This window comes from Oryx dammah, unplaced genomic scaffold (genome assembly GCF_014754425.2).
Source record: "Oryx dammah isolate SB20612 unplaced genomic scaffold, SCBI_Odam_1.1 HiC_scaffold_24, whole genome shotgun sequence".
In the NCBI taxonomy this organism is placed as follows: Eukaryota; Metazoa; Chordata; class Mammalia; order Artiodactyla; family Bovidae; genus Oryx; species Oryx dammah.
This window is the reverse complement of record NW_024070208.1, coordinates 12,123,543-12,147,680: the sequence shown is the minus strand read 5'-3', so window position 1 is coordinate 12,147,680 and position 24,138 is coordinate 12,123,543. Positions and strand designations below refer to the sequence as shown.

General features: G+C 39.1%; 1 protein-coding gene across 1 annotated transcript in view; it reads left to right on the top strand.

Annotated features, from left to right (window-relative positions):
- The window catches only part of VWA8 (von Willebrand factor A domain containing 8), a 380,884-nt gene that overhangs the window by 58,685 nt on the left and 298,061 nt on the right, over window positions 1-24,138 (top strand). The window contains exons 6-12 of the mRNA XM_040267183.1: window positions 3,816-3,980; window positions 4,699-4,748; window positions 6,604-6,712; window positions 9,293-9,397; window positions 13,198-13,329; window positions 15,202-15,336; window positions 15,424-15,501. Coding sequence (XP_040123117.1) covers window positions 3,816-3,980; window positions 4,699-4,748; window positions 6,604-6,712; window positions 9,293-9,397; window positions 13,198-13,329; window positions 15,202-15,336; window positions 15,424-15,501 — 774 coding nt within the window. The remainder of the gene's footprint in view (window positions 1-3,815; window positions 3,981-4,698; window positions 4,749-6,603; window positions 6,713-9,292; window positions 9,398-13,197; window positions 13,330-15,201; window positions 15,337-15,423; window positions 15,502-24,138) is intronic.

Below are 24,138 nucleotides of genomic sequence, written 5' to 3'. Positions count from 1 at the left end.
TTCCCTTAAGTCGGTGCCTAAACCAGAACAAGGCCCTAACTCTTCAATTCAAGTCGGAGAAAGGTGAGGAAGCTGAAGTTAGCAGAGGTGGGTTCCTGAGGTTTAAGGAAAGAAGCCGTGTCCATAACTTAAAAGTGCAAGGTGAAGCCCGAGTGCTGATATAGAAACTGTCATCAGTTACCTATAAGATCTAGCTCAGATCAGTAATGAAGGTGGCTCCACTGAGCATCAGAGTTTCTGTGTAGATGAAACAGCCTTCTAGTGGAAGAAGATGCCATCTAAAACTTTTATAGCTAGAGAGGAGAAGTCGATGTCTGTCTTTAGAGCTTCAAAGGACAGGCTGACTGTCTTGTTAGGGGCTAACGCAGCTGGTGACTATAAGTGGAAGCTGGTGTTCCTTTGCCAGTTTGAAAATCATAGGGCCTCTAAGAATTATGCTGCGTCTAATCTACCTGGGCTCCACAAATGGAACAACAAAGCCTGGATGACAGCAAATCTGTTTCCAGCATGGTTTATTGTTAAGCTCATTGTTGAGACCTACTTCTCAGAAAAAAAATAGCTTTCAGAATATTACTGTTCATAGACCATGCACCTGGTTGTCCAAGAGCTCCGATGGAGATGAACAGTGAAATTCATGTTCACAGCATTCGGTCTGCAGCCCATGGGTCAAGGAGTAATTTCGACTTTCAAGTCTAATTTTTTAAGAAATGCATTTTGTAAGGCTCTAGTTGCCACAGTAACTCCTTTGAAAGATTTGGGCAAAGTAAATTGAAAACCTTCTGGAAAGGATTTACTGTTACAGATGCCACATAAAGGAGACACTTACGGTTCATAGTGAATCTGACATAGTGAACACAGCTGAGTGACTGAACTGACTGATGGTCCATAGGAAGAGGTCAAAATATCAAGATTAATAGGAGATTGGAAGGGGCTTTCCCTGACAGTCCAGTGGCTGGGACTTCGCACTCCCAGAGCAAGGGATGTGGGTTTGATCCCTGGTCAGGGAACTGGATCCCATGTGCCATAACTGGAGATCCTGCATATCACAAGTGAAAGATCCCACGTGGTGCAGCTAAGATCCAGTGCAGCCAAATGAATGAATGAATACATAAATATTTTTCAAAAGGAGAAGAAAGTGAAAAACTCCCAGTAGTTTGATTAAAAAAAAAACAAACAAACCCAAAACTTGATTCCAACTCTCATGGATGACTTTGAGAGGGTCAGGACTTCAGGGAAAGAAGTAACTGCAGATATGATAGAAAGAGCAAGAAAACCAGAATTAGAAGTGGACCCTAAAGATGTGACTGAATTGTTGCACTCTTATGATAAAACTTTTAACAGATGAGGAGTTGCTGCTTATGGATGAGCAAAGAACATGGTTTCTTGAGATAAAATCTACTCCTGGTGAAGATACTGTGAAAGTTGTCAAAATGATAACATAGGATTTAGAATTTCAAACATAAACCTAGTTGATGAAGCTGAAGCAGAGTTTGAGAGGATTGACTCCAAATTGGAAAGTTCTCCCGTGGGTAAAATACAATCAAACAGCATCTCATGCTATGGAGAGATTGTTCATGAAAGGGTCAATTGATGCAGCAGACTTCACGGTGGCCTTTTGTTGTTGTTGCTCAGTCACTTAGTTGTGTCCGACTCTGCAACCCCGTGGACTGCAGCTCGCCAGGCTTCCCTGTCCTTCACCATCTCCTGGAGCTTGTTCAGACTCATGTCCCTTGAGTCTGTGATGCCATCCAACCATCTCATCCTCTGTCGTCCCCTTCTCCTCCCGCCTTCAATCTTTCCCAGCATCAAGGTCTTTTCCAGTGAGTCGGCTGTTCGCTTCAGGTGGCCAGAGTGTTGGAGCTTCAGCTGCAGCATCAGTCCTTCCACTGAATATTCAGGGTTGATTTCCTTTAAGATTGACTGGTTGGATCTCCTTGTAGTCCAAGGGACTCTCAAGAATCTTCTCCAACACCACAGTTCAAAAGCATCAGTTCTTTGGTGCTAAGCCTTCTTTATGGTCCAGCACTCACATCCATATGTGACTGCTGGAAAAACCGTAGCTTTGACTAGACAGATGTTTGTTGGCCAAGGGTTTTAGGGAATTGCCACAGCCACCCCCACCTTCAGCAACCACTCTCCTAGTCAGTCAGCAGCCATCAACGTTTAGACAAGACCCTCTACCAGCAAAAAGGCTACTATTCACTGACGTCTCAGAGGATGGTTAGCATTTGTTAGCACTATTTTTAAGTTAAGGTATGTGCATTTTTTAGATGTAATGCTATTGCTTGCTTAATAGGCTACAGTGTAGTATAAACATAACTTTTGTATGAACTGGAGAACCAGGGGATTTGTGTGTCTCACTTCATTGCAATCTGTGCTTTATTGTGGTAGTCTGGAACTGCACCTGTAACACCTCTGAGTTCCGCCTGTATTATCAGGGAAGACTGCCCTCACCCGTTCATTAAATACTGCAACGTGCCTTCTGCCCCCATACTCCCTTGCTCTGCTCTGTTTTTTTCCCACAGAGTCATCTAATATTCTACTTGATTTACTTACTTATGGTTTTAGTTCATTGTCTGCCTCCCTCCATGTGTGTGTGTGTTAAGTCACTTCAGTCATGTCCAACTTGGTGCAATCCCATGGACTGTAGCCTGCTAGGCTCCTCTGAAGTGGGCTGCCATGCCCTTCTCCTGGGGATCTTCTCGACCCAGAGGTCCAACCTGGGTCTTCTGCACTGCAGGCAGATTCTTTACCCTCTGCTTCCATCTACTAGATTATAACTTTCAGTAGGTTAGGGATTTTGTCATTGTTATTATCTCAAACTTCAGAACATTGCCTGGCATGGGGTGGGTGCTCAATGACTCTTTGTTAACAGTTAAGTGGAATGAAGTCTTTAAATGTTGTGATAAAAGAAGGTATAAAGAGGGCAACAGCAAGGAACCGGGGTGGTGGGGATTGGGGGTGGCTCTTCAAAGGCTGAAGAACAGATTGGGAGGGTCAAGCAGAGAAGGAAGATAACAGGGCCAGTTGCTTTTACAGGCATGGTCACATTTAACTTTCATAGCAGCTGTAGTAATATCGGTGGTATTGTTTCCTCTTTACTGATGAGAAAATTGAGACTCAGAGGGTATAATAACAGGCTCTTGGTCACTTAGCTAGAATCTGCCCTGGAGTCGGCATTTGTGACTCCAAAGTCACATATTTCCTTTTGTTTCCAGTCTCAGCCCCACCATATCCCAGATGCAGGAATGTGGGCAAGTTATGTAACTCCTTTGAACGTCAGGAATTGTGTCTGTTTGGATTCTGGTGAAAATTAAATGAGAAAAATTTGTGGAAAGTGCTTACCATGTATTAAATTTTTAAGAAATGTTGCTTATTACTGTTGCTATAGCTTGGTAGAAATACGTCCGTAAACACATCTATCTATTGAAAGTGCCCGGACAGTCTTTGCCCTGCTGGTGGTCTGTCCTTGCAGAACTACTCTGTGTTGACTTCTAGCTGGAATCAGTTTATTTTTCTTGCTCTCCTGACTCTTCCTCTCCGTTGACCAAGTAGAGCGTAGAGATCTGATCCACATCGCCTTTGTGCCTCAATGCATTCTGTTTCTCCTTTCAAATGTTAGTCTTCATTTTGCAAGCTGTCCCTTGTACCCTCTTCCTGATTCCACTTTACTCCCATCCTTGACAGTTTGGCTTCAAGAGGGTTCTCTAGTACATACAGTTTACTCAACCGTCAGGGCCTAAATCCCTTAGCTTGGCTCCTGCAAGCGTGGTCTGTATTGCCATGCAGTAACTTGTGCTTTCTTACTCTTTTAGCATCATACCAAAACAGAATTGGATGCTTGGAAGATTGTCCGAGTTAGTGAAAATTTCCGAGTCATTGCCTTGGGCTTGCCAGTGCCCAGGTACTCTGGGAATCCACTAGATCCTCCACTCCGGTCTCGATTTCAAGCCAGAGATATTTATTATCTGCCCTTCAAGGTAAGTAGGAAGAGGGACAATTTATTTTAAAATTTTTATTTAATTTTAATTGAAATATAATTTATTTGCAATATTAGTTTCAGGTGTTCATCTTAGTGATTCCATATGTTCATAGATTATACTTCATTTAAAGTTATTATAAAATATTGGCTATGTTTTTTGTGGACGTCCCTGATAACTCAGCTGGTAAAGAATCTGCCTGCAATGCAGGAGACCCCGGTTCGATTCCTGGGTCAGGAAGATCCCCTGGAGAAGGGATGGGCTACCCCCTCCAGTATTCTTGGACTCCCCTGGTGGCTCAGACAGTAAAGAGCCCATATTCCTTGTGCTGGTAGCTTGTTTGTTTCAGACATAGTAGTTTGTGCCTCTTCATTCCCTCCCTTGTCTTGTCCTCTCTCCTTAAGGGTGGTTTATTTTTAAAACATCTCTCCTATTTATAATAAATTTAGTTACTATAAAAATGTTACTAAGTTTGTAGTTGTGCGCCTCAGTAGTTACTGGAAAGTAAAATGGATACAAAGGTAAAGAAAATCTCTGAAAACTAGGAAGAAAAAGTTACTTTTCTTCTAGAAAAATGACATGTATCAGAAAATGATTTTTTGCTATTGATTGCTTAGTGTTTGCTTAATTAAAAGGTTGAATTATGTCTCTAAAGTATTTGCATTTAATATGTTACAGTCCTTATTAATCAATTTGGTGTGTTTCTGTGCTATTTTAGGACCAACTTAAACTGTTATATTCAGTTGGAGCCAATGTTCCTACTGAAAAGTAAGTATTTCAGCTATACATATAAATAGATCTATATGTGTGTGTATATATATATATGCTAGCTATTTATATATAAATCGATATTTATAACATTTTTTAAAATTTTATTTATTTATTTATTTATTTTTACTTTACAATTCTGTATTGGTTTTGCCATACATTGACATGAATCCACCACGGGTGTACATGCGTTCCCAAACATGAACTCCCCCCTCCCAGCCCCCTCCCCACAACATCTCTCTGGGTCATCCCCGTGTACCAGCCCCAAGCGTGCCGTATCCTGCATCGGACATAGACTGGCAATTCGATTCTTACGTGATATTATACATGTTTCAATGCCATTCTCCCAAATCATCTCACCCTCTCCCTCTCCCTCTGAGTCCAAAAGTCCGCTATACACATCTGTGTCTTTTTTGCTGTCCTGCATACAGGGTCATCATTGCCATCTTTCTAAATTCCATATATATGTGTTAGTATACTGTATTGGTGTTTTTCTTTCTGGCTTACTTCACTCTGTATAATCAGCTCCAGTTTCATCCATCTCATCAGAACTGATTCAAATGTATTCTTTTTAACAGCTGAGTAATACTCCATTGTGTATATGTACCACAGCTTTCTTATCCATTCATCTGCTGATGGACATCTAGGTTGTTTCCATGTCCTGGCTATTATAAACAGTGCTGCGATGAACATTGGGGTACATATTAACATAATTTATAATATTAACATATGCTATATGAAACATATGTTATATTAAACATACAAATAATATGTTTATATATAAAAAAATATATAAACACACACATATATAAATATGTATATTTGTGTGTATAAATAGATAGCTTATAATATATATATAAAATATGGATTCTTAACATTGAACTTGTTTTGCCCATTCATTGATCAACTGATTCATTCATTCATTCAGCAACCATTTGAAGAGCTTTTCACCAGCTGTGGTACATGTGCTAATGATAAAGTTAATAAGACATGAATTTTGATGACAGAATTTCAAGATCCAGTAGAGTAGAGTTTAAAGATATGTGTATACTTTTCTTTAACATAGTGTGGTAAGGGCCATAATTTCAAAGTGCTGGGGTTGGAACTGTACAAGGTCTTTGCAAAGGCATTGGCATTTGATGTAGATCTTAAAGAATGAGTAGGCTTTTGACTGATAGAGAATGGAATTAAGGAATTCTAAGAAATTTTTTAAAGGCGTGGGTTATGAGTGTGTGTGCTTTATTCTTGAAAATATGAAAAGTCTGTGAAAAGCTTCCAGTGGCTAAAATTTGGATTTGGACTGAGAAAGGTAGGAGGTGAGACTGACAGGGTAGTTTTGGGTCAGGTTGTATAAAACTTCACATATTGTGATGGATTTAAGAGATTAGGTACTGGGAGAATGGCACTGAAATGTATAGTATCATATATGAAACGAATCGCCAGTTCAGGTTTGATGCAGGATACAGGATGCTTGGGGCTGATGCACTGGGATGACCCAGAAGGATGGTACGGGGAGGGAGGTGGGAGGGGGGTTCAGGATGGGAAACGTGTACACCCGTGGCAGATTCATGTTTATGTGTGGCAAAACCAATACAATATTGTAAAGTAATTAGCCTCCAATTAAAATAAATAAATTTAAATTAAAAAAAAAAAAGAGATTAGGTACACTTACCTGTACCTAATAAGCTTCTGAGTTTTAAGTGAAACATAATGTGGAGCTGTTGTTCATCAAGAATTTAATAGTAGATATCAACTTTTTAGATTAATTAAATTGGCCCAGCTATTTGTCTTCAACAGATTTGATATACTGAAACTATTAGAATAAAATTTAATACCACTTCTTCTTTTCCCCTAGAGTTTCTCAGCTCTTATCCTTTGCCACCACTCTCTGTTCCCAAGAATCTTCTACCCTGGGACTTCCAGATTTCCCTTTAGATAGTTTACCAGCTGCAGTTCAAATCCTGGTATGTATCAAGTAATTTAATGACTGGTATATCCAAATGTGGCAAGGAAAATTTAAAAGTTAATCCTTGCAGATTAATCATGTCTGTTTGTCTTGTCATATTCTTCTATAAATATTCCAAGGCCTGAGTTTAATTTGCTGTGCAGCCCAGCAAACTGTACAGAGACCAGTGATGTATTCTGAGCTCTTAAAGAGCATACAGCCTTGGGGTTGGGGAGGGTTAGGGGGGAAGGTAGACTTCCAGCTCAGTGTAGGTTGGATATATGGAAGGAGGTGTTCCGCCTGATCACATAGAGATCAGCTGCAGAGTACCTTGGGCCTCAGACTGGCTTCACCCTGAGGTAGGTGAGCTAGAGCTTGCACACTCTAGCGCCATCAGTCCCTGGCTAGTGTTGTCCCCGGGGCCACATGTTCCCAGGCACTAGCTGGTCTCCCACCCTGGGAGCCAAGCTGGCTCCAGGAACTCAAGGGCAGTCTTCTTTCAAAGACCGGCAGCCAAGCAGGGAGACACACGAAGGAGGAACCGGAAGTGGGGTTTGGTGGAGCGTATTGGAGAAGGAAATGGCAACCCACTCCAGTGTTCTTGCCTGGAGAATCCCAGGGACAGGGGAGCCTAGTGTGCTGCTGTCTGTGGGGTCGCACGGAGTCGGACACGGCTGAAGCGACTTAGCAGCAGCAGACGTCCTCCACTGCGCTTTCGTGAAGGTCATAACGGTGGCGTCTGGAGCAATGGGAAGGCAGAGGGCACAGCACAGGCAGAGGTGCTGATTCACCAGAGGGCTTGGTGTGTTTGGAGAATGGTAATAAATTGTGTCACTAGAGCAAACGCGTGTGGTGAAGAGAAACGTGAGGACCTTGTTGTCACAACAAGTGTTTTGGGTGGTGAGTGAGGTTGTCTGGATTTTATGCTATGGAAGAAGTAGCCTGTTAGACATCATGAAGTAGGTGGGATGTGCGACAATCAGGTATCTGTAGGAGAAAGACACCTCTGTTGGCAGCAAGGTGGGGTGGGAGTGCATGGGATACACAGGAGCACTGAGACAAGAGACTTACTTTTAGTCTCATGTTGCTTTGTATTTTTCTCATTTCCTGAGAGTCAGTGACTTAGGTTTCCCAGGAATCATTTACACTATTCTAAACACCTGGGGCGCCTTCCACGTGGCACTAGGGACAAAGAACAACCTGCCTGCCAGTGCAGGAGACACGAGAGAAACGGGTTTGATCTCTGGGTTGGGAAGGTCCGCTGGAGGAGGGCACGGCAACCCATTCCAGTATTCCTGCCTGGAGAATTCCATGGACAGAAGAGCTTGGCAGGCTACAGTTCATAGGGTTGCAAAGAGTCAGACACAACTGAAGTGACTTTGCACATGCACGCATTCCAACATGTGGAGCAACATTTTCCCTCCGTATTTTTCATGTCTTCTACTTTCAATTCTTACTGTTTTTTCCTTGGAACTTTTTACTTCGACAATTCTCAAATCCAAAAAAAAAGAAAAAGTTCAAAAATAGCCAAACATGAAACTATAATCCCATTAAATAGATTCACCAATTTTTAGCACTGCTTTTGTTTACACTTTCTCTTTTTTTACCTAAACAATTCTGAAAGTAAATTGCAGTCAGTATTCTTAACTACTTCAGTATTCAGTTCTAAGAATTAGAACGTTCTTCTATTAATACATAACCAGGATACTTATTATCATACCCCTCTGCATATCAACAGTAATTCCATAATGTCATCTAATAGGCAGTTTATATTGAAATTTCTCTCAGTGCCCTAATTAAACAGACTTTTTAAGGTAAGGTAAACACATTTGGGAAAGCAGTTTGGGGTGAAGAATTTGAGGATGAAAACACTTCCTGACCTTGTAGTTAGAACAGTGACTTATATGGGCTTCCCAGGTGGCACCAGTGGTAAAGAACCTGTCTGCTGATGCAGGAGACAAAGAAGATGTAGGTTCAGTCCCTGGGTCGGGGAGATCCCCGGAGAAGGGAATGGCAAACCCACTCCAGTATTTCTGCGTGGAGAATTGCATGGACAGAGGAACATGGTGGGCTACAGTCCTTGGGGTCGCAGAGAGTTGGATACAACTGAAGCCCCAGAGCACGGACACTTTGTAACTTTGTAGTTGTAACAGTGAAGCCAGGAGTATGTGGATGAGGTCCACCCAGGTTAGGAGCAAGGGAAAAAGAGAAGGCACTTTGGGATGGGTGGGGTAGAGAAATGTGCCAAACATGTAGTTTTTGGACATGCTGAATGGGAGTCTGTGGGACACCCCTAGAGTCACATCCCACAGACAGTTGGGAGCTTAGATCTAGAGCTCAAGAGACATGTCAAGAGTAGAGATGGAGACACGCCCACAGCAGCTGAAAGATGAGGGTGGGTGAGTTTACCAGGGAAAGGGTGCAGACCAGGAAGAGAAGAGGAAACTGCGGACATTTGCTTTTGTGGACTTCTGGAGAATATGGGAAACTTACTGGTTATCGTTTATGATGCAGTTTCAATGTCTCATGTACATTTCAGCTGCATTTTTTGTGACGATTGTAGATGTCCTTCATTCCATGTGTTTTCCCTCCCAAATAGGATTCCTTTCCTATGATGTCAGTCCAACACACGCTCCAGTGGCTTTACCCATACACTGTGTTACTGGGCCACGAAGGGAAGATGGCTGTGGAAGGGGTTTTAAAAGTAAGTGTCTGCTTCACCTTCTTCCTTACCTTTCCCGTGTTCTCTTCTTGTGCCTTCTTTTCCCTTCTTCTCATCTCTCTCTTACTCTTTTTTTCCTACTTTTCTCTCTCCTTCTTTCTTTCTTTCCTGTGTCTTTTCTTCTCCTCTTTTCCAGACATGCAGGTACTGGCATGACAGTAATGGGGAGTAAATATTCCTTCTGCATTTATTAGCAGGCACTCTACACTAAGGAAGAGCTTTTCTTCTCCCTGACATATTTATTTATTCATTTATATCAATATGGACTTATGGATCCCTATTTTATTCAATGGGTTATAATTTACTATCATTATTTATTTTCACGCTAGCATTATCTCAGGTTTTGGCCACTTCAAGCTAATCATTGGTAGAGTCATTGACTCACCCCAAATAATTCCCTTTTATGAAGGACGTTTTTGTTTTTCTTACACAGTTTGACTCAAGGCATATAGATTTCTAAGAAGCAGGTAGAATGTGAACACTTGGCAGTTGTGGTCCTGTGTACACGCCCCAGGATTTGACATATCGAATGGTATTTTGGGACTTCCTTAATGGTCCAGGGGTTAGGGCTTCACACCCCCAATGCAGGGAAGTAAGATACCCACTTGCTGCACTGTGTGGCAAAAAAAAAAAAGAGAGTGAGATACTTGAACGGTATTTATTCTGCCTTATCCCAGAACATACACAGGGTCTTTGGGAATATGGAAGTACTCTCTGCAGCTAGTATTAGTGAGAAGGGCTCAGAAGAGTGGAATAGTAGATTCTAATTACTTAAGTGGGAATTTATTTTGTATGTCAGCTAGTCCAAGAAATGGTATTTTCATTGATTGATGTCAATAAAAATAATAGCAAAATAAAAATAAAAAGCTGTTTTCTCATAAATGCTAGAATGTATAGTTATTAGCAGCAGAATCTTAAGGAAAAACAAGAAGCAAGGGGGAACATAATGGTCAGCAAAGAGGCAAAGGAAAGTGGAGGAGGCAGAAGAGAGAGAAGGAGGCCTGAGAGTGGTGAAACAGCAGCCACTGATGAAAGAAAGGGGTTTTCTGTGTGTGTGAGAAGGGCTGAGGGAGTGGGGATGGGAGAGAGGGGAAATAGAAGAGATAATGGAGAACCATTTGGAAGTGGGGAAATTACTTCATAGGCTCCAGGAGTCAGGAAACTACCAGTTTGAGTACATAGTTCACTCTAAGATGCAGAGACTTTTTTTCCCTTGTGGCTGCACTCGGTCCGCTTACTTCTGCTCAGACTCCCTAGTTGTGGCGAGCGGGGGCTGCTCTCTAGTTGCAGTGCACGGGCTTCTCGCTGTGGCGGCTTCTCTTGTTGCCCAGCACAGGCCCTTGGGCGCGTGGGCGTCAGGAGTCGCCTCTTGAGAGCCTTAGAGCTCTAGAGCTTTAGTAGTCGTGGTGCACAGGCTTAGTTGCTCTGCAGCACGTGGACTCTTCCCACACCAGTGACCGAACCTGTGACCTCTGCAGTGGCAGGCAGATTCTTACCCACTGGGCCACCAGAGAAGTCCTAGAACTCACCTTTGGTTTAATTAACATCTGTGCTACCTTGGCATCAGCCATTGAAATAGCATACCTAATGTCTGAGAAAAAAAGGCTGTATTTCCAGGTGAGCTCCCAGCTGCACATCAGCACAAAGTGGGAACAAGGGTACATAGAATAGAAGAAAATATCAGAGTTCTGGTAAAATGAAGCAATGTAAGCTTTTGGAACACGAGCAAGAGGGGGTATTGATAAGTGTCTAGGTAAGTCTGTTATGAACGAAGGTCTTCATTTTTACAAAGGTATCCGTTTGATGTGTTTCTGGTCTCTAATTTCAGAATTAGTCATACAAATTCTATAAAGTTATACAATGCCTTTAAAGAGTGGAGTTTTCTTTTTTTTTTTCCCTCTCTCTTCTTATTTATTTATTTTTATTTTACTTTACAATTCTGTATTGGTTTTGCCATACATTGACATGAATCCACCATGGGTGTAGTTTTCTAAAGAAAATAGTCAATGTTGCTTCATTTCGTTTGGCCTTTATTTGGACCTTTATAATTAAGGGGAGCATAGAATACTGATTGAGAGTCCATATTACAAACAGAAATAATTTCAAATCTGATTGTAGAATTAAAAAAAATGGAAAGGGGAATTTTGTTAACTTATGTAAGAGGAGAAAAAGTGATTGTCTTTTCTTGCCTTAATTTTGTGAAGAATTATATATCTATTTTATTCCTCTATTTCCTTTTTGATCAGCAATCTTTAAATTTCCTGTGCCAGCAAATGGTAACTCACCTTGCAACTTCAGTTCTTGAACTATTTTAGTGTATTCTATCCTACTATTTTTATTCTACTGAAATATTTTAGTTTGCATTATTTATGAGGATGTAACAAGTATAGCAAGTGTTCAAGGCATTAGTGTTCCTTTCTGGAATATAAATGCTCTGACATCAACCCTATGTCAAGCTAAAACTGTCATTACTATGGGTGGAATAAAAGCATACCTTTAAGCTCATAAATGTATTGTTTTAGAATTTTATGGGTCTGAGTTCCAGATGCTAATGAATATAATTACTTGGCAAAGGCTTTACTCCTTTTCTATTAAACTTCCCTTAAAATACAATGTAACTTTTTCTTTTTCTCCTTTTAATGAAATTAAGGAGTCAATGATTCTTAGTTGTCTACAACATGGAAGCACTTCCTATCAAATTGTGTGACGCCAGGGGAATTTGCATATATAAATTGTGTAAAGTAAAAAACATGTTTTCTGTGGTAGCACAAATAAACAGTTTTTCTTAGGATGGAGAAAGGAATGATTGTCTTGGGTACTTAAGACATTGAAATGAGGATGTGAACTGGGCTGCTGTGTTTAAAATGTTGAAACTGAACATAATTTCCTTCCCCAGACTCTATTTTCTAGAATTGAATCATTCTGTTGAATAGGCAGTGATCTGTTCTTTCATTGGGTTTCAACTCTTTTGCTATAGTGATCATGTTCTCTAAATATTGTAGGATTTGTGGGGAATAATTTCTGCCTGTTTAATGCTAAAAATGAAGCCTTTCATATTGAACGTGCTGCTGTTAGATGGGCATAGGGTTTAATTAATTCTTAATTAGTATCCTCATGTTTCGTATACTTACTTGTGTTCTGTATGTGTTTTTTATATAATCAGCTGGGATTAGAGAGTTTAACCTAGTGTTAGAACCTTGATCATTGGCCTACATGGAGAAAGAACCAGTGGTCTGGGCATTTTAAGTCCAGACTGAGAACCTAAACTGTGGAAGGCGCTGTGTCAGATACCATAGAAGATGGATTGTTATACTTTATCATAACCAGTTAAACTAACTATACAGGCAGTCAGCAGGATGGTGTCCAGGAGGTTCTATTTTTATCAATTTCAGGCAGCTGTTAACTTCTGTTGATTTAAGAAATCAATTGATACGGGCCTTGTTTTAATTTACTTTAAGCATGTTTTCAGGAGTCACATCATCCTTTTCTAGGAAGCTGGACCCTTTGATTATCAGGAATTGTAGACTGCAAACTTCTGTCGGATCATTACATCCCTTGGTATTTAGTAAATCTTAGGGACTGTTTTCAGGTCACCTTTAGTAATTGGCTTAAGTAGAATGAATGGTATCTGCAAAAATAGGGGGAAAATATTCTCATTAATTTTTTTGCCTTTATTTTTGTAACACTGAATGACTTTTAGTTTTAATTAAGATGGGCATTTCCATATATCCAACATTAATACTAAAATAAGTAAATTATATGTCTTTCTGGTCATTTTATAGCGCTTTGAACTCGACGATTCAAGAAGGTCTGTGCTTCCTGAGAAGATTGTGAGAGTGAAAAGGATGACCGAAAACAATGTCTTCCAAGCTTCTGTGACCATCCGGATTGCAGAAAAAGAGATGACCATCAAGGTAATGAGTGAGTCAAGGTTTGTACTTTCTAAGGTTGCCTGTATTAACCGCACAGGTTCTGGTTGGTACTGGACATTTTTTTGACCTAAATTGAGTTTATAATCTGTTCATTAGTCTTTGGTTCCATAGTGTCACATATATATGTCTGTATCTGTGTATTTACGTATCCAGTCGGAAACTTGGTAAAAAAATTTGTAAACTGGAAAAGTTCAGGAGAAACATAGGGATAGCTTTTCATCAAAAACCAGCCTCTAGGAAATCAAATAGAGTGTTTATTAATGAAAGCATTTTGTGTTCTAAGTCCTTGATAAGAAATAGTTTGAAAATATGTTTTCAAACATATTTTAGCAACTGAAGATTTAGCAGCTAAGGACTGAGACCCAAGGACTTTAGCCCACACAGCTCCTCTGTCCCTGGAATTCTCCAGGCAAGAATACTGACGTGGATAGCTATGCTTTTCTCCAGGGGATCTTCCTGACCCAGGGATCGAACCCGGGTCTCCTGCATTGCAAATGAATTCTTTACTGTCTTAGGTACCAGAGAAGCCCAGAACTAAGGATTACCCTTTTCAAATAAAATATCTGTCAGCTACAGGAAGCGGTTGAAAGAAGAGCTGTTGTAGGTGAACAGTTTTTAGAGGAGGGAATGGTATTTGGTCACAGAGCTCCATCTGCTTTCTCTGCCTGCTTTTACCCTTTCTTTGAGGGTCCTGAGGATCCCAAGAGGTGATAGGAAACTGACACTAGAATACACCGCTTGAAAAATACTGACTTAATTAAACAGTAAGTGAATGTAGGAAAGAGTAAATGCTTGCCTTCTTATGTTGCTGCTGCTGCTGCTAAGTTGCTTCAGTCATGTCCGACTCTGTGCGACCCCATAGATGGCAGCCCACCAGGCTCCGCCGTCCCTGGGATTCTCCAGGCAAGAACACTGGAGTGGGTTGCCATTTCCTTCTCCAGTGCATGAAGGTGAAAAGTGAAAGTGAAGTTGCTCAGTCGTGTCTGACTCTTTGCGACCCCATGGACTGCAGCCTACCAGGCTCCCCTGTCCATGGGATTCTCCAGGCAAGAGTGCTGGAGTGGGGTGCCATTGCCTTTTCCCTTCTTATGTTAGGACAGAGTGAATTTTCATGATAGACTTTTTTGTTTGTTTTAATGTAATATTAATAATATTGGGTTGGCCAAAAAGTTTGTCCAGGTTTTCCATAAGATGGTGCAGAAAAACCTCAGCAAACTTTTTGGCCAACCCAATACTTATTCATGTAATTGTGTTTATTCAATCATCAAACAAAATATTGACTATGTCTACCATGAGCGGGGCTCTGTTTTGATCTACTGAGTGCCTGCAGCGTACTAACACTTTAATAAGGAAGAGATAGGAAATAAAAGGAAGTAGGTGTGAAGGATGGGAGGAGGTTTTAAGAATAGCTGCTTCTGAGTGGTAAACTAAAAATAAAAATGGGAAAAGATTTGTGGATAGTTTAGAAATCAGGAGATCTTTGGTGATTTTTGAGAATCCTAGTTGGCTGATTTTAAATTCTGTCCTTATAACTGAAATTTGAGCAAAAACCTTCATTCTCAAGCAGTGCATTGTTATTATGAGTTATAAATAGCATGAAAATTACTTGATTCTCATGAAAATGTCTGACAGCATGAGCTTTAATTTTAGAGGGATTATTGACTTGGAAGTTTGATGAAAATGATCATCATATCTGTGCTTGAGAAAATTGCTACTCTCTTGAAATATCTAAGACAGTATATAATTGAATTGAGCAGGAAATTAGTCGAATTTTAAATGTCAGTTCTATGCTTTCATTTACTAATATTTTGAGAAAAATATATGCATATTACATTTACCTCTTTTTAATTATAGGTACCAGCTGGGACTAGGCCATTAAGTCAGCCTTGTACATCAGACCGTTTTATACAAACCTTGAGCCATAAACAACTCCTGGCTGAAATGATGCAGTCTCACATGGTTAAGGACATATGTCTAATTGGAGGAAAAGTAAGACTGTTAGCCTTACTGCAAACTTCTGTTTCCTGGCTTTGGGTTGTTTTGACTTATCCCTTAAATGATTGTGTCCATTTGTAGGGTTGTGGAAAAACAGTCATCGCTAAGAACTTTGCAGATGCCTTGGGATACAATATAGAACCTATCATGCTGTATCAGGTAAGCTGTTCATTTTTAGTACTTGGACTATAAATGTATACTTTCGGACAATCAGTAGAATATATGGATATCCTTCTTTAAGTTGGACCTGTTGATTTTGAAGTTGATAAATAACTGAAACAGTGGGAATGCAATTATAATTATTTGGAATTTTTGAAAGTGTATTCTAGGATATCTTATGTGCCCGAAATACCAGGGTCTGTTTTTCAAAAGAGATCCATTTTACATGCATGTGTACACATGGAGCAGTTAACAGTAACTTGGATATACAGTTTTCCCAGCATGATTTATTGGAAAGACTGTCTTTTTCCCTATAGGATAGTCTTGTTATTCTTGTAAAAAAATCAAGTGACCGTTTGTGTGTCTGTAAGTTTCTGGGCTCCCTATTCTACTCCACTGGTTTATATGTCTGTCCGTATGGTGTGGGGGAGTACTTTTTTTTTTTTTTGCTTAATTCATGGAAGATGAGATGAATACCTTGCCTTCTTAGAAAATCACTCCTCTTGATGATGGTTAGCTCAATATGAAAGTTCATTAGAAGTGATCTGAGAATGGCGTTTTATCATAATCTGCCTGCAATGCGGGAGACCTGAGTGTGATCCCTGCGTCTGCAAGATCCCCTGGAGAAGAGAATGGTAACCCACTCCAGTATTCTTGCCTGGAAAATTCCATGGACAGAGGAAACTGGCGGGCTACAGTCCATGGGGCTGCTAAGAGTTGGACACGACTGAGTGAATAACACTTTCACTTTTCACCAACCTAGTTTCTAGTTTCAAATGAAACTACTTTTCTACCAAATGATGGGGAGGAAAAAACCCTAATTCATCAATATATTTATAAAACAAGTTAAATTTTATTATAAATATTTTATATTCTATATATAGGTCTAGGATAAATACAAGCATAATTTACCTTCCCAGCTGCCATTGCTTTGACATCATACAGAGAAGATCTTTTGTGAAGATAAAATTTCTTTTCTCTCTGAACCCACCCCCATTTATTAGTAGTATTATTGCTAAAATTGTACACATTATTCTTTTTCTTACATTAAAGTAAAAACTCCCATTCTAATGAAAGCTGGAAAGAATTTTTGCCTCATCTGTTTATTCCGGACAGTACTGGTTCTATATCAGATTTCTATAGTCAGTTTATGGTAATTTGTACACTGTAGTGACAGATTATCCTATGAGCATATGCTTGAACTGTGAAGATTACAGTAACCTCATCCTACTCTCTGTGAAAAGAAGAACCAAACAAGGGAGTACGTATGTACTTATCAATTTAGATCTCTCAACTACTGAAAAACTACCTAAAAAATCTTGCCGTTGAGAATGTTATCCTTATGTGAGAAAGAATTAGTTTAAGAGGCCGAGAATAGATTTTCTTATGTATTTTTGAAGAGTGCCAGTTAATTCACAAAAGTTTTCTTTTAAATTTTTTTAACTTTCCTGTTGAATTTGTTGATTGATAAAGAAAGGTAAGAAAATTATACTATTAAAGTTGATGGCAGACCACTCTTATTACCTGATACTCCTCTGAGATATAAAGTCAGTCTTTTCTATTTCTTGCCATGAGATAAGGTCATTTAGTCATATCTTATTAATCTTCTATCTGAAAAACAGGGGTGATGATATTCAAAAGGCACATAAGATTCCCATAAAAATATTTTGTCCAGCCTCAGCATACACACTGTCTACATTGTAGATGGCCTGCAAGGATTGGGAAAACTGGTGCAGAGATAAAGAAACATCATATATTCTGAAAATCCCTTTTCCAATTTTGCTCTTCTGCTCATTAATCTTTAGAGCAATGACTTGGAGAAAAAATTGGTTTAGAAAGATATGAAGTATAATATTGACAGCATGTTTTGTAGGTGAGTTTGTATGTCTGTCTCTCCATATGGGTCCTTTCCATGAACTGAATCAAAGCGTATATCAGGCCGTATATTGACATTGGCGGGTTTTATAAGCTGTTAATCAGTTGGTCTCGTGATAGAAACCAAGCTCCTGAGGTTAAATATGACTCTTTCTGCTTACAGTTTCATATTCATTAGCAGTGTTCATGGATTTATTTGGAACAGAGGAATTAATTTAATAGAATTCAAGATTAGATTTTGGTTTTATAATAATATAGCCCATATTAATGCAAAATTTTCAGAAGTTTGACCCAACATAGAAAATGTAGTGGGAATAAGTAACTCAGCGTCCATTTTCCTAGAAGATGTAGAGATTTCCCTGTTAATTGTACATGTATAAAGCTACACTTAATCTGTGGGTTTTGCCTTATTTTTAGACTTGACTATTTTTAGAACTGGATTTCATATGAAGAAAAAGAAAAACAGAGCCTTAACACAGATTTGTGGCAGTACATAAAATAAGTTTTATAATAGGTTATAAAAATCTTAAATCATTTGGCTCAAGTGTTAGGTCAGATTCTTTTAACTGGTTATTCTTTTTTTAGTGTTGAAGCCAGTGATTTCATAGTATTGAAGAAATACAGGTTATTTTTCTTTTCTTTCACAACCAGATAAGGGCATGCTTCCAGATGTCTTTTCACACCAATGTAAACAGCACCAGATCTGTGATCTCTTTTTTTCTTTTTTTTAAGTATTAGTTGGATTAAAAGCCAAGTCAACTCCTATCAAAAATTAAGGTCAAATAAGTTTAGGAGACTTATAATGAACTGTCTAAAATCACTGTCTAAAACATATTGAAGTCTTAGGATCATTTTTGACCCCCAAGTTTTTCTTTTCATTCTAAACTCAAGCCAAATCCTTTTCTTCATCTTCAGTCTAATTTACAATCTCTCTTTCATGTTTATCCAAATACAGAGTAGACATATCTTAACTTTTATTCTCTCTCATTTGTTTTTACTGCCCTATGTCTTGGATTTATTTCCTTGCTTCTTGTCTTTGTCTTGCATTTGTACTTTTTTCATGAAAATTCCAAGACTCTGTAATAATTTAAATGGTTGATACTCAACCTTGGAGCTGGCTTTCTATATGATTCTGTAGATCATTTTGTTTTCTTTATTTATCTTGGTACAATCTGTCATTCTTTCTGTCTCCTGAGTATTTTTTCTTTTTCCCTCAAGAATAACCTTCATAAGGCTAAGAATTTACTTGAACTCAATTCTTCAAATTTATTTTATTATAAAATTTATTATAAAAATGTATATCATTATGCAGATTCTACATCTTCTGAATTTTCAAATAGAAATTATAAACTAAGGGTAGTTGCCTTTTCATAAAGCTCTCCCTCATTTTTTTTATAGCTATGTATTATTCCATCATGTGGTAATAACCAGAGTTTACTCAGCCTGTCTCCTGTATATGGACAATTGGGCTGTTTCCAGTATTTTGTAATTACAAACTAAGCTGTAATGAATAACCTTGTGCATATGTATTTCCATATTGTTGGAAGTGTATCTTCAGGATTAATTCCTAGAAGTGAAATTGTTAGGTCAATAGGTAAATACATGTGTGGTTCTGTTGTGTGTGTGCTTGTTAAATCGCATCAGTCGTCTTTACGACCCTGTGGACTGTAGCCCACCAGGTTCCACTGTCCATGGCGTTCTCCAGGCAAGAATACTGGAGTGGGTTGCCACACCCTCCTCCAGGGGATCTTCCCAACCCAGCTGTCAAACCCATGTCTCTTGTCTCCTGTGCTCGCAAGCGGGTTCTTTGCCTCTTGCACCACCTGGGAAGCTGGTGGTTTTGTTATATATTGCCAAATTTTCCTCTGTAAGGATATACTATTTTCCATTCCTACCAACAGTGCCAACAGAGGGGGCTGCCAAGGTCTTCAAAGTTTGCCAATTTGATAGTTATAAATGCTATCTAACGAGTAGTTTTAATTTGCATTTTTTTATATTAGGAGAAAAATTGAAAATCCTATTTTTAAGAGCCATTATTATATCTCTCTTTAGCAAATTATCTGTTCATTTCTTTTGCCCATTTTTCTACTAAGTTTTTGATCTTTTTCCCCTTTTTGTGTCTAATATTAGGCATATCTGCTTTTTATCTGTGGTCTCTCTGCATATATTTCTCTCTCAGTCTGTGAGTTATACTTTGATTTTATTTATGAATAAGTTAGTTTTGCCTTGTACATTTTAAGTGATTTATAATTAAATTTATTGATATTTTATTGCATCTAGATTTTTAGTCATGGCTAGAAAGATCTTTCCCTATCCCCAGGTTAAGGAGGAATTCACTCATGCCTCTTTCAGCTTCTAGGCTGACCTCTCTCCAGTTCTTGCATATAACCTTTCATATTTTAGAAGCAGCAGGGTAGCACTGGATCTTTCTCTTTCATGCCGCCATCTCTCTCTCTCTGACCACAGCTGGGAAACATCCTCCAACTTTATGGAGTCAGATTATAAAGCTGGGCCCACACGGCGAACCCATAATAATCTCCCCATCTCAAGGTCATTAAGTGAATCATGTCTGCATAGTTCCTTTTGCCATGTAAGGTTACATATTCACAGGTTCTGGGGATTAGGACACAGATATCTTTGGGGGGCATTATTCTGCCCATTGGAGAAGGCAGTGGCAACCCACTCCAGTACTCTTGCCTGGAAAATCCCATGGACGGAGGAGCCTGGTAGGCTGCAGTCCATGGGGTCTCTAGGAGTTGGAAACGACTGAGCGACTTCACTTTCACTTTTCACCTTCATGCACTGAAGGAGGAAATGGCAACCCACTCCAGTGTTCTTGCCTGGAGAATCCCAGGGACGGGGGAGCCTGGTAGGCTGCCGACTCTGGGGTCGCACAGAGTCGGACACGACTGAAGCGACTTAGCAGCAGCAGCAGCATTCTGCCCATTACACTGACCATAATGGAAGATCACACCACTGAGAACATTGCCACTGGTGGTATTTGAGTTACAAATGTAGTACACCTCTTTCAGTCCATATAGTTTTCATATTCATAGTGATTCAGTATGTACTGCAAACATCCAACTTCATGACATTTTTTGGTGTAGTAGTTCCCATGTATTTGTTGAAGTGTGTATTACTTTTTAACAGGTTATTTTCCCTGTACTAAAATGTAGGCTGAATTTTTATTTGAAATTATGTGTACAGGTATATTATATTACTTACGGATTTTTTTCAAGGTTATAAAGCAAAAATTACAAAATGTTGTTCATAACATGGGGATGTTTATAAAATAGAGTGGATCTAACAGGATAGAGGACCCAGTGGGTTAGACCATGGCATAGTGCTTGGCATGAAGATATGCAGTTGAATATGCACCATCTTAGAGGCTTGTTGTTGTTCAGTTGCTTAGTTGTGTCTGACTGTTTGCGACTCCATGAACTGCAGCATACCAGGCTTCCCTGTCCTCCACCATCTCCCGGAGTTTGCTCAGACTCGGGTTCATTTACTCGGTGGTGCCATCCAGCCACCTCATCCTCTGTTGTCTCCTTCACCTTCTGCCCTCAGTCTTCCCCAGCATCAGAGTCTTTTCTAGTTCAGCTCTTCACATCAGGTGGCCAAAGCATTGACGCAGCTTCAGTATCAGTCATTCCAATAAATATTCAGGGTTGATTTCCTTTAGGAACTTGGGAAATTTAAAAATATTTTTAAGTAGAATGACTTTTATTTTTAAGTATGTGAGGGATAGAGGTGATTATTCAAACATTGTTGTCATTCTCCCCACCAAAAACAGTTAAGAGCTTCTCCATGTATAGTGTTCTCTAATGCAGAATAGCAATAGAATGACTAAGATCAGCTTCTGATTTCTGAGAGTTAATTAATTCTTACACCTTAAGGCAGGAGGCGGTTTTGAGACAAATTCATTTCCATTCTAGAATTATAATTTTCCACGTGTTTTCTATGTTTTTAAAAAATAATGTTTTGTGACAATGTAATAATCTCTTTTTGCAACCTCTTTGAAGTGTTTCATTTACTAAAATTTATAATTACTCTAAAATAGGCCAGTAAAGTGGAATTTCCTGACTTTCAAAATTAGGGATGAGAAAGGTTAAGTGCCAGAGTTTATACCTCAAGCAAAGCTTATACAACAGGAACTAGCTTATTAATTTTCAAGTCATTTTCTTGACTACCAGATTGTACATCTTTAAAACAAAAGTAACAGACAGTGAGGTTCACTCTGAGATTGCAGCCCTCAGAGTACCATCTGTTTTTATTTGGAATGCTTTCCTTCATGTTAGGTGGGTTTGCTGTAGGATGGTGTGGCCTTGTCACATCAGTTTGTTTTTCAGTATGGGTCCGTTTTTCTACTTGCTGGCTTTTTAAAAACGATAGAATGGAGGAGTTACCAAAAATCAGTGATTGTTTTCAACTAATAGAAGTCCATCCCAAGAGTGTATTATTTTTATAATCGAAACTTGGTAAAACATATCTTAGACTCTCACTTTGATGGAGAAATCATCTCAAAAACTGAGTGTAATGACACTTATAGTAATTTATGTTAAGTTTGCAGCTGGAACTAATTGGAGTGTTTATCTGCTAGCATATAACTACAAAGTTATATATTGAAAAGTCAAGCTATTTGCTTGTTTAACTTGATAACCTTTTAAACTTATACATTCTAAAAATGCAAAGTATATTTTAAAGTTTAACTGTGCAATATATGTTAATAAAGTTTCATCTTACTGTATTTGCATACATTTGCCATTTAAAAGGCCATAAGTTTTACATTCGTTTTTTTAAACAAAAGTATCCAAACGTGATATTCAAATCTTTTATAATTTTGAAAGTATGTACTGAACTCCTTATTTAATTGAAACAGTGTACATTTTAAGTAACGAACAACATCTTTTGTGTTGTCTTAATAAATTTAGTTATCGTGAGGTATTTATTAGATTTATAAAAACACTCTAAGAGGCCTTTGGCCATGTGTATAAAAATAAACATTACAGTAACACCAAATCCATTAGCCCAAGGAAGAAAACAAAAGTAACCAGAGAATCCTACCAAATAAGGAATTCCAGCCTGAAAGGTATTTCATTTACCATCCTTGGTGATCCCAAAACATAGGATCCATAAACTTGAAGAGGGAAAGAATTTCAAATTTGAGGATTCTCTGTGGAATAGCTCCAAACTTAAGGACACAGTGTGATGAAGTCCCAGTACTGTTGGTAAGAACAAATTGTTATGCTTGACCGTCTCTATCAGTTAGGACATTTGTTCTAAATCTACTTTACAGTAATCTTGATTGGGGATCTTAGGGCAATCTTTAATCTTGATTAGGAGTCTTAGGATTGCCCTTGATTTAATCAAGATTAAAGATTGCCCTAAGACCCCCCAATCAAGATTACTGTAAAGTAGATTTAGAACAAATGTCCTAACTGATAGAGACGGTCAAGCATAAAATTTGTTCTTACCAACAGTACTGGGACTTCATCACACTGTCCTTAAGTTTGGAGCTATTCCACAGAATAAGGAATAAGAGTTGAGTAAGGATTTGCTGAAGGTTAGTTAGTAAGAGTAAGGATTTGCTAAAAGTTAGTAGGATTAATGGGCTTCCCTTGTGGCTCAGCTGGTAAAGAATCTGCCTGAAATGAAGGAGACCTGGGTTTGATCCCTGGGTTGAGAAGATCCCCTACAGGAGGGAAAGGCTACCCACTCCAGTATTCTGGCCTGGAGAAGTTCCATGGGTCACAAAAAGTCGGACATGACTGAGCGACTTTCACTTCAGTAGAATTAATAATGAAGTTATATATTTATATTCTTATGAGAAACATGTCAAGAAGGAAAAGAAGGATTTTGACTTGATTTTGACAGTTACAAATTTCTATAAGTACCTTTGTTGTTCAGTCGCTAGGTCATGTCTGACTCTTTGAGACCCCAGCACACAGGGATTCCCTGTCCTTCACTTTCTTCCGGAGTTGGCTCAAACTCATGTCCAATAAGTCAGTGATGATATCTAACCATCTCATCCTCTGTCACTCCCTTCTCCTCCTGCCCTCAATCTTTCCCAGCATCAGGGTCTTTTCCAGTGAGTCAGCTTTTCACGTCAGGTGGCCAAAATATTGGACCTTCAGCTTCATCATCAATCCTTTCATTGAATATTCAGGGTTGATTTCCTTTAGGATTGATTGGTTTGATTTCCTTGTTGTCCAAGAAACTCAAGAGTCTTCTCCAGCACCCTAATTTGAAAGCATATGTTTTGTAAACATATTTTTATTTTTGGAAACAAAAAGTAAATCCATACTTCTCAGCTTTACCATCTAGTTGCCTTTTATGATTCCTAAGTGCTTTGTTTTTCTGTTTTCCCCTTATTAAAAAAACTCCAGTTATTCAGGATCCAACCACTTTCTGAATATATTGAATTTTATTGCTGGTTTGCAAACCAATGTTATAGAACCAACAGCTTTCTGAGGTGTTTCAACTAAAACCATTTGGCAGAACAAGAGAGACAGCAAAGAGAAAGGTGATTTTAACAGACAGAGTTCAACTAGTGCCTCTGGGTGCTGAGCTGAGACAGCTTGGGATCTGAGCTGATAAAAGCTGGGAAAATTCTGATCTTATAGTCTGTTGACTTCTTTTGAGAGATTAACAACCTGAAGACGGGCCTCAGCCAGCCCAGCTCCTGGGATGCTTCATGTTCATTTCTTGTGGTTCCCTGGAGCTCCCCCAGATTTAGGTAGCTGCTGGCTGCCGCCTCTGTGC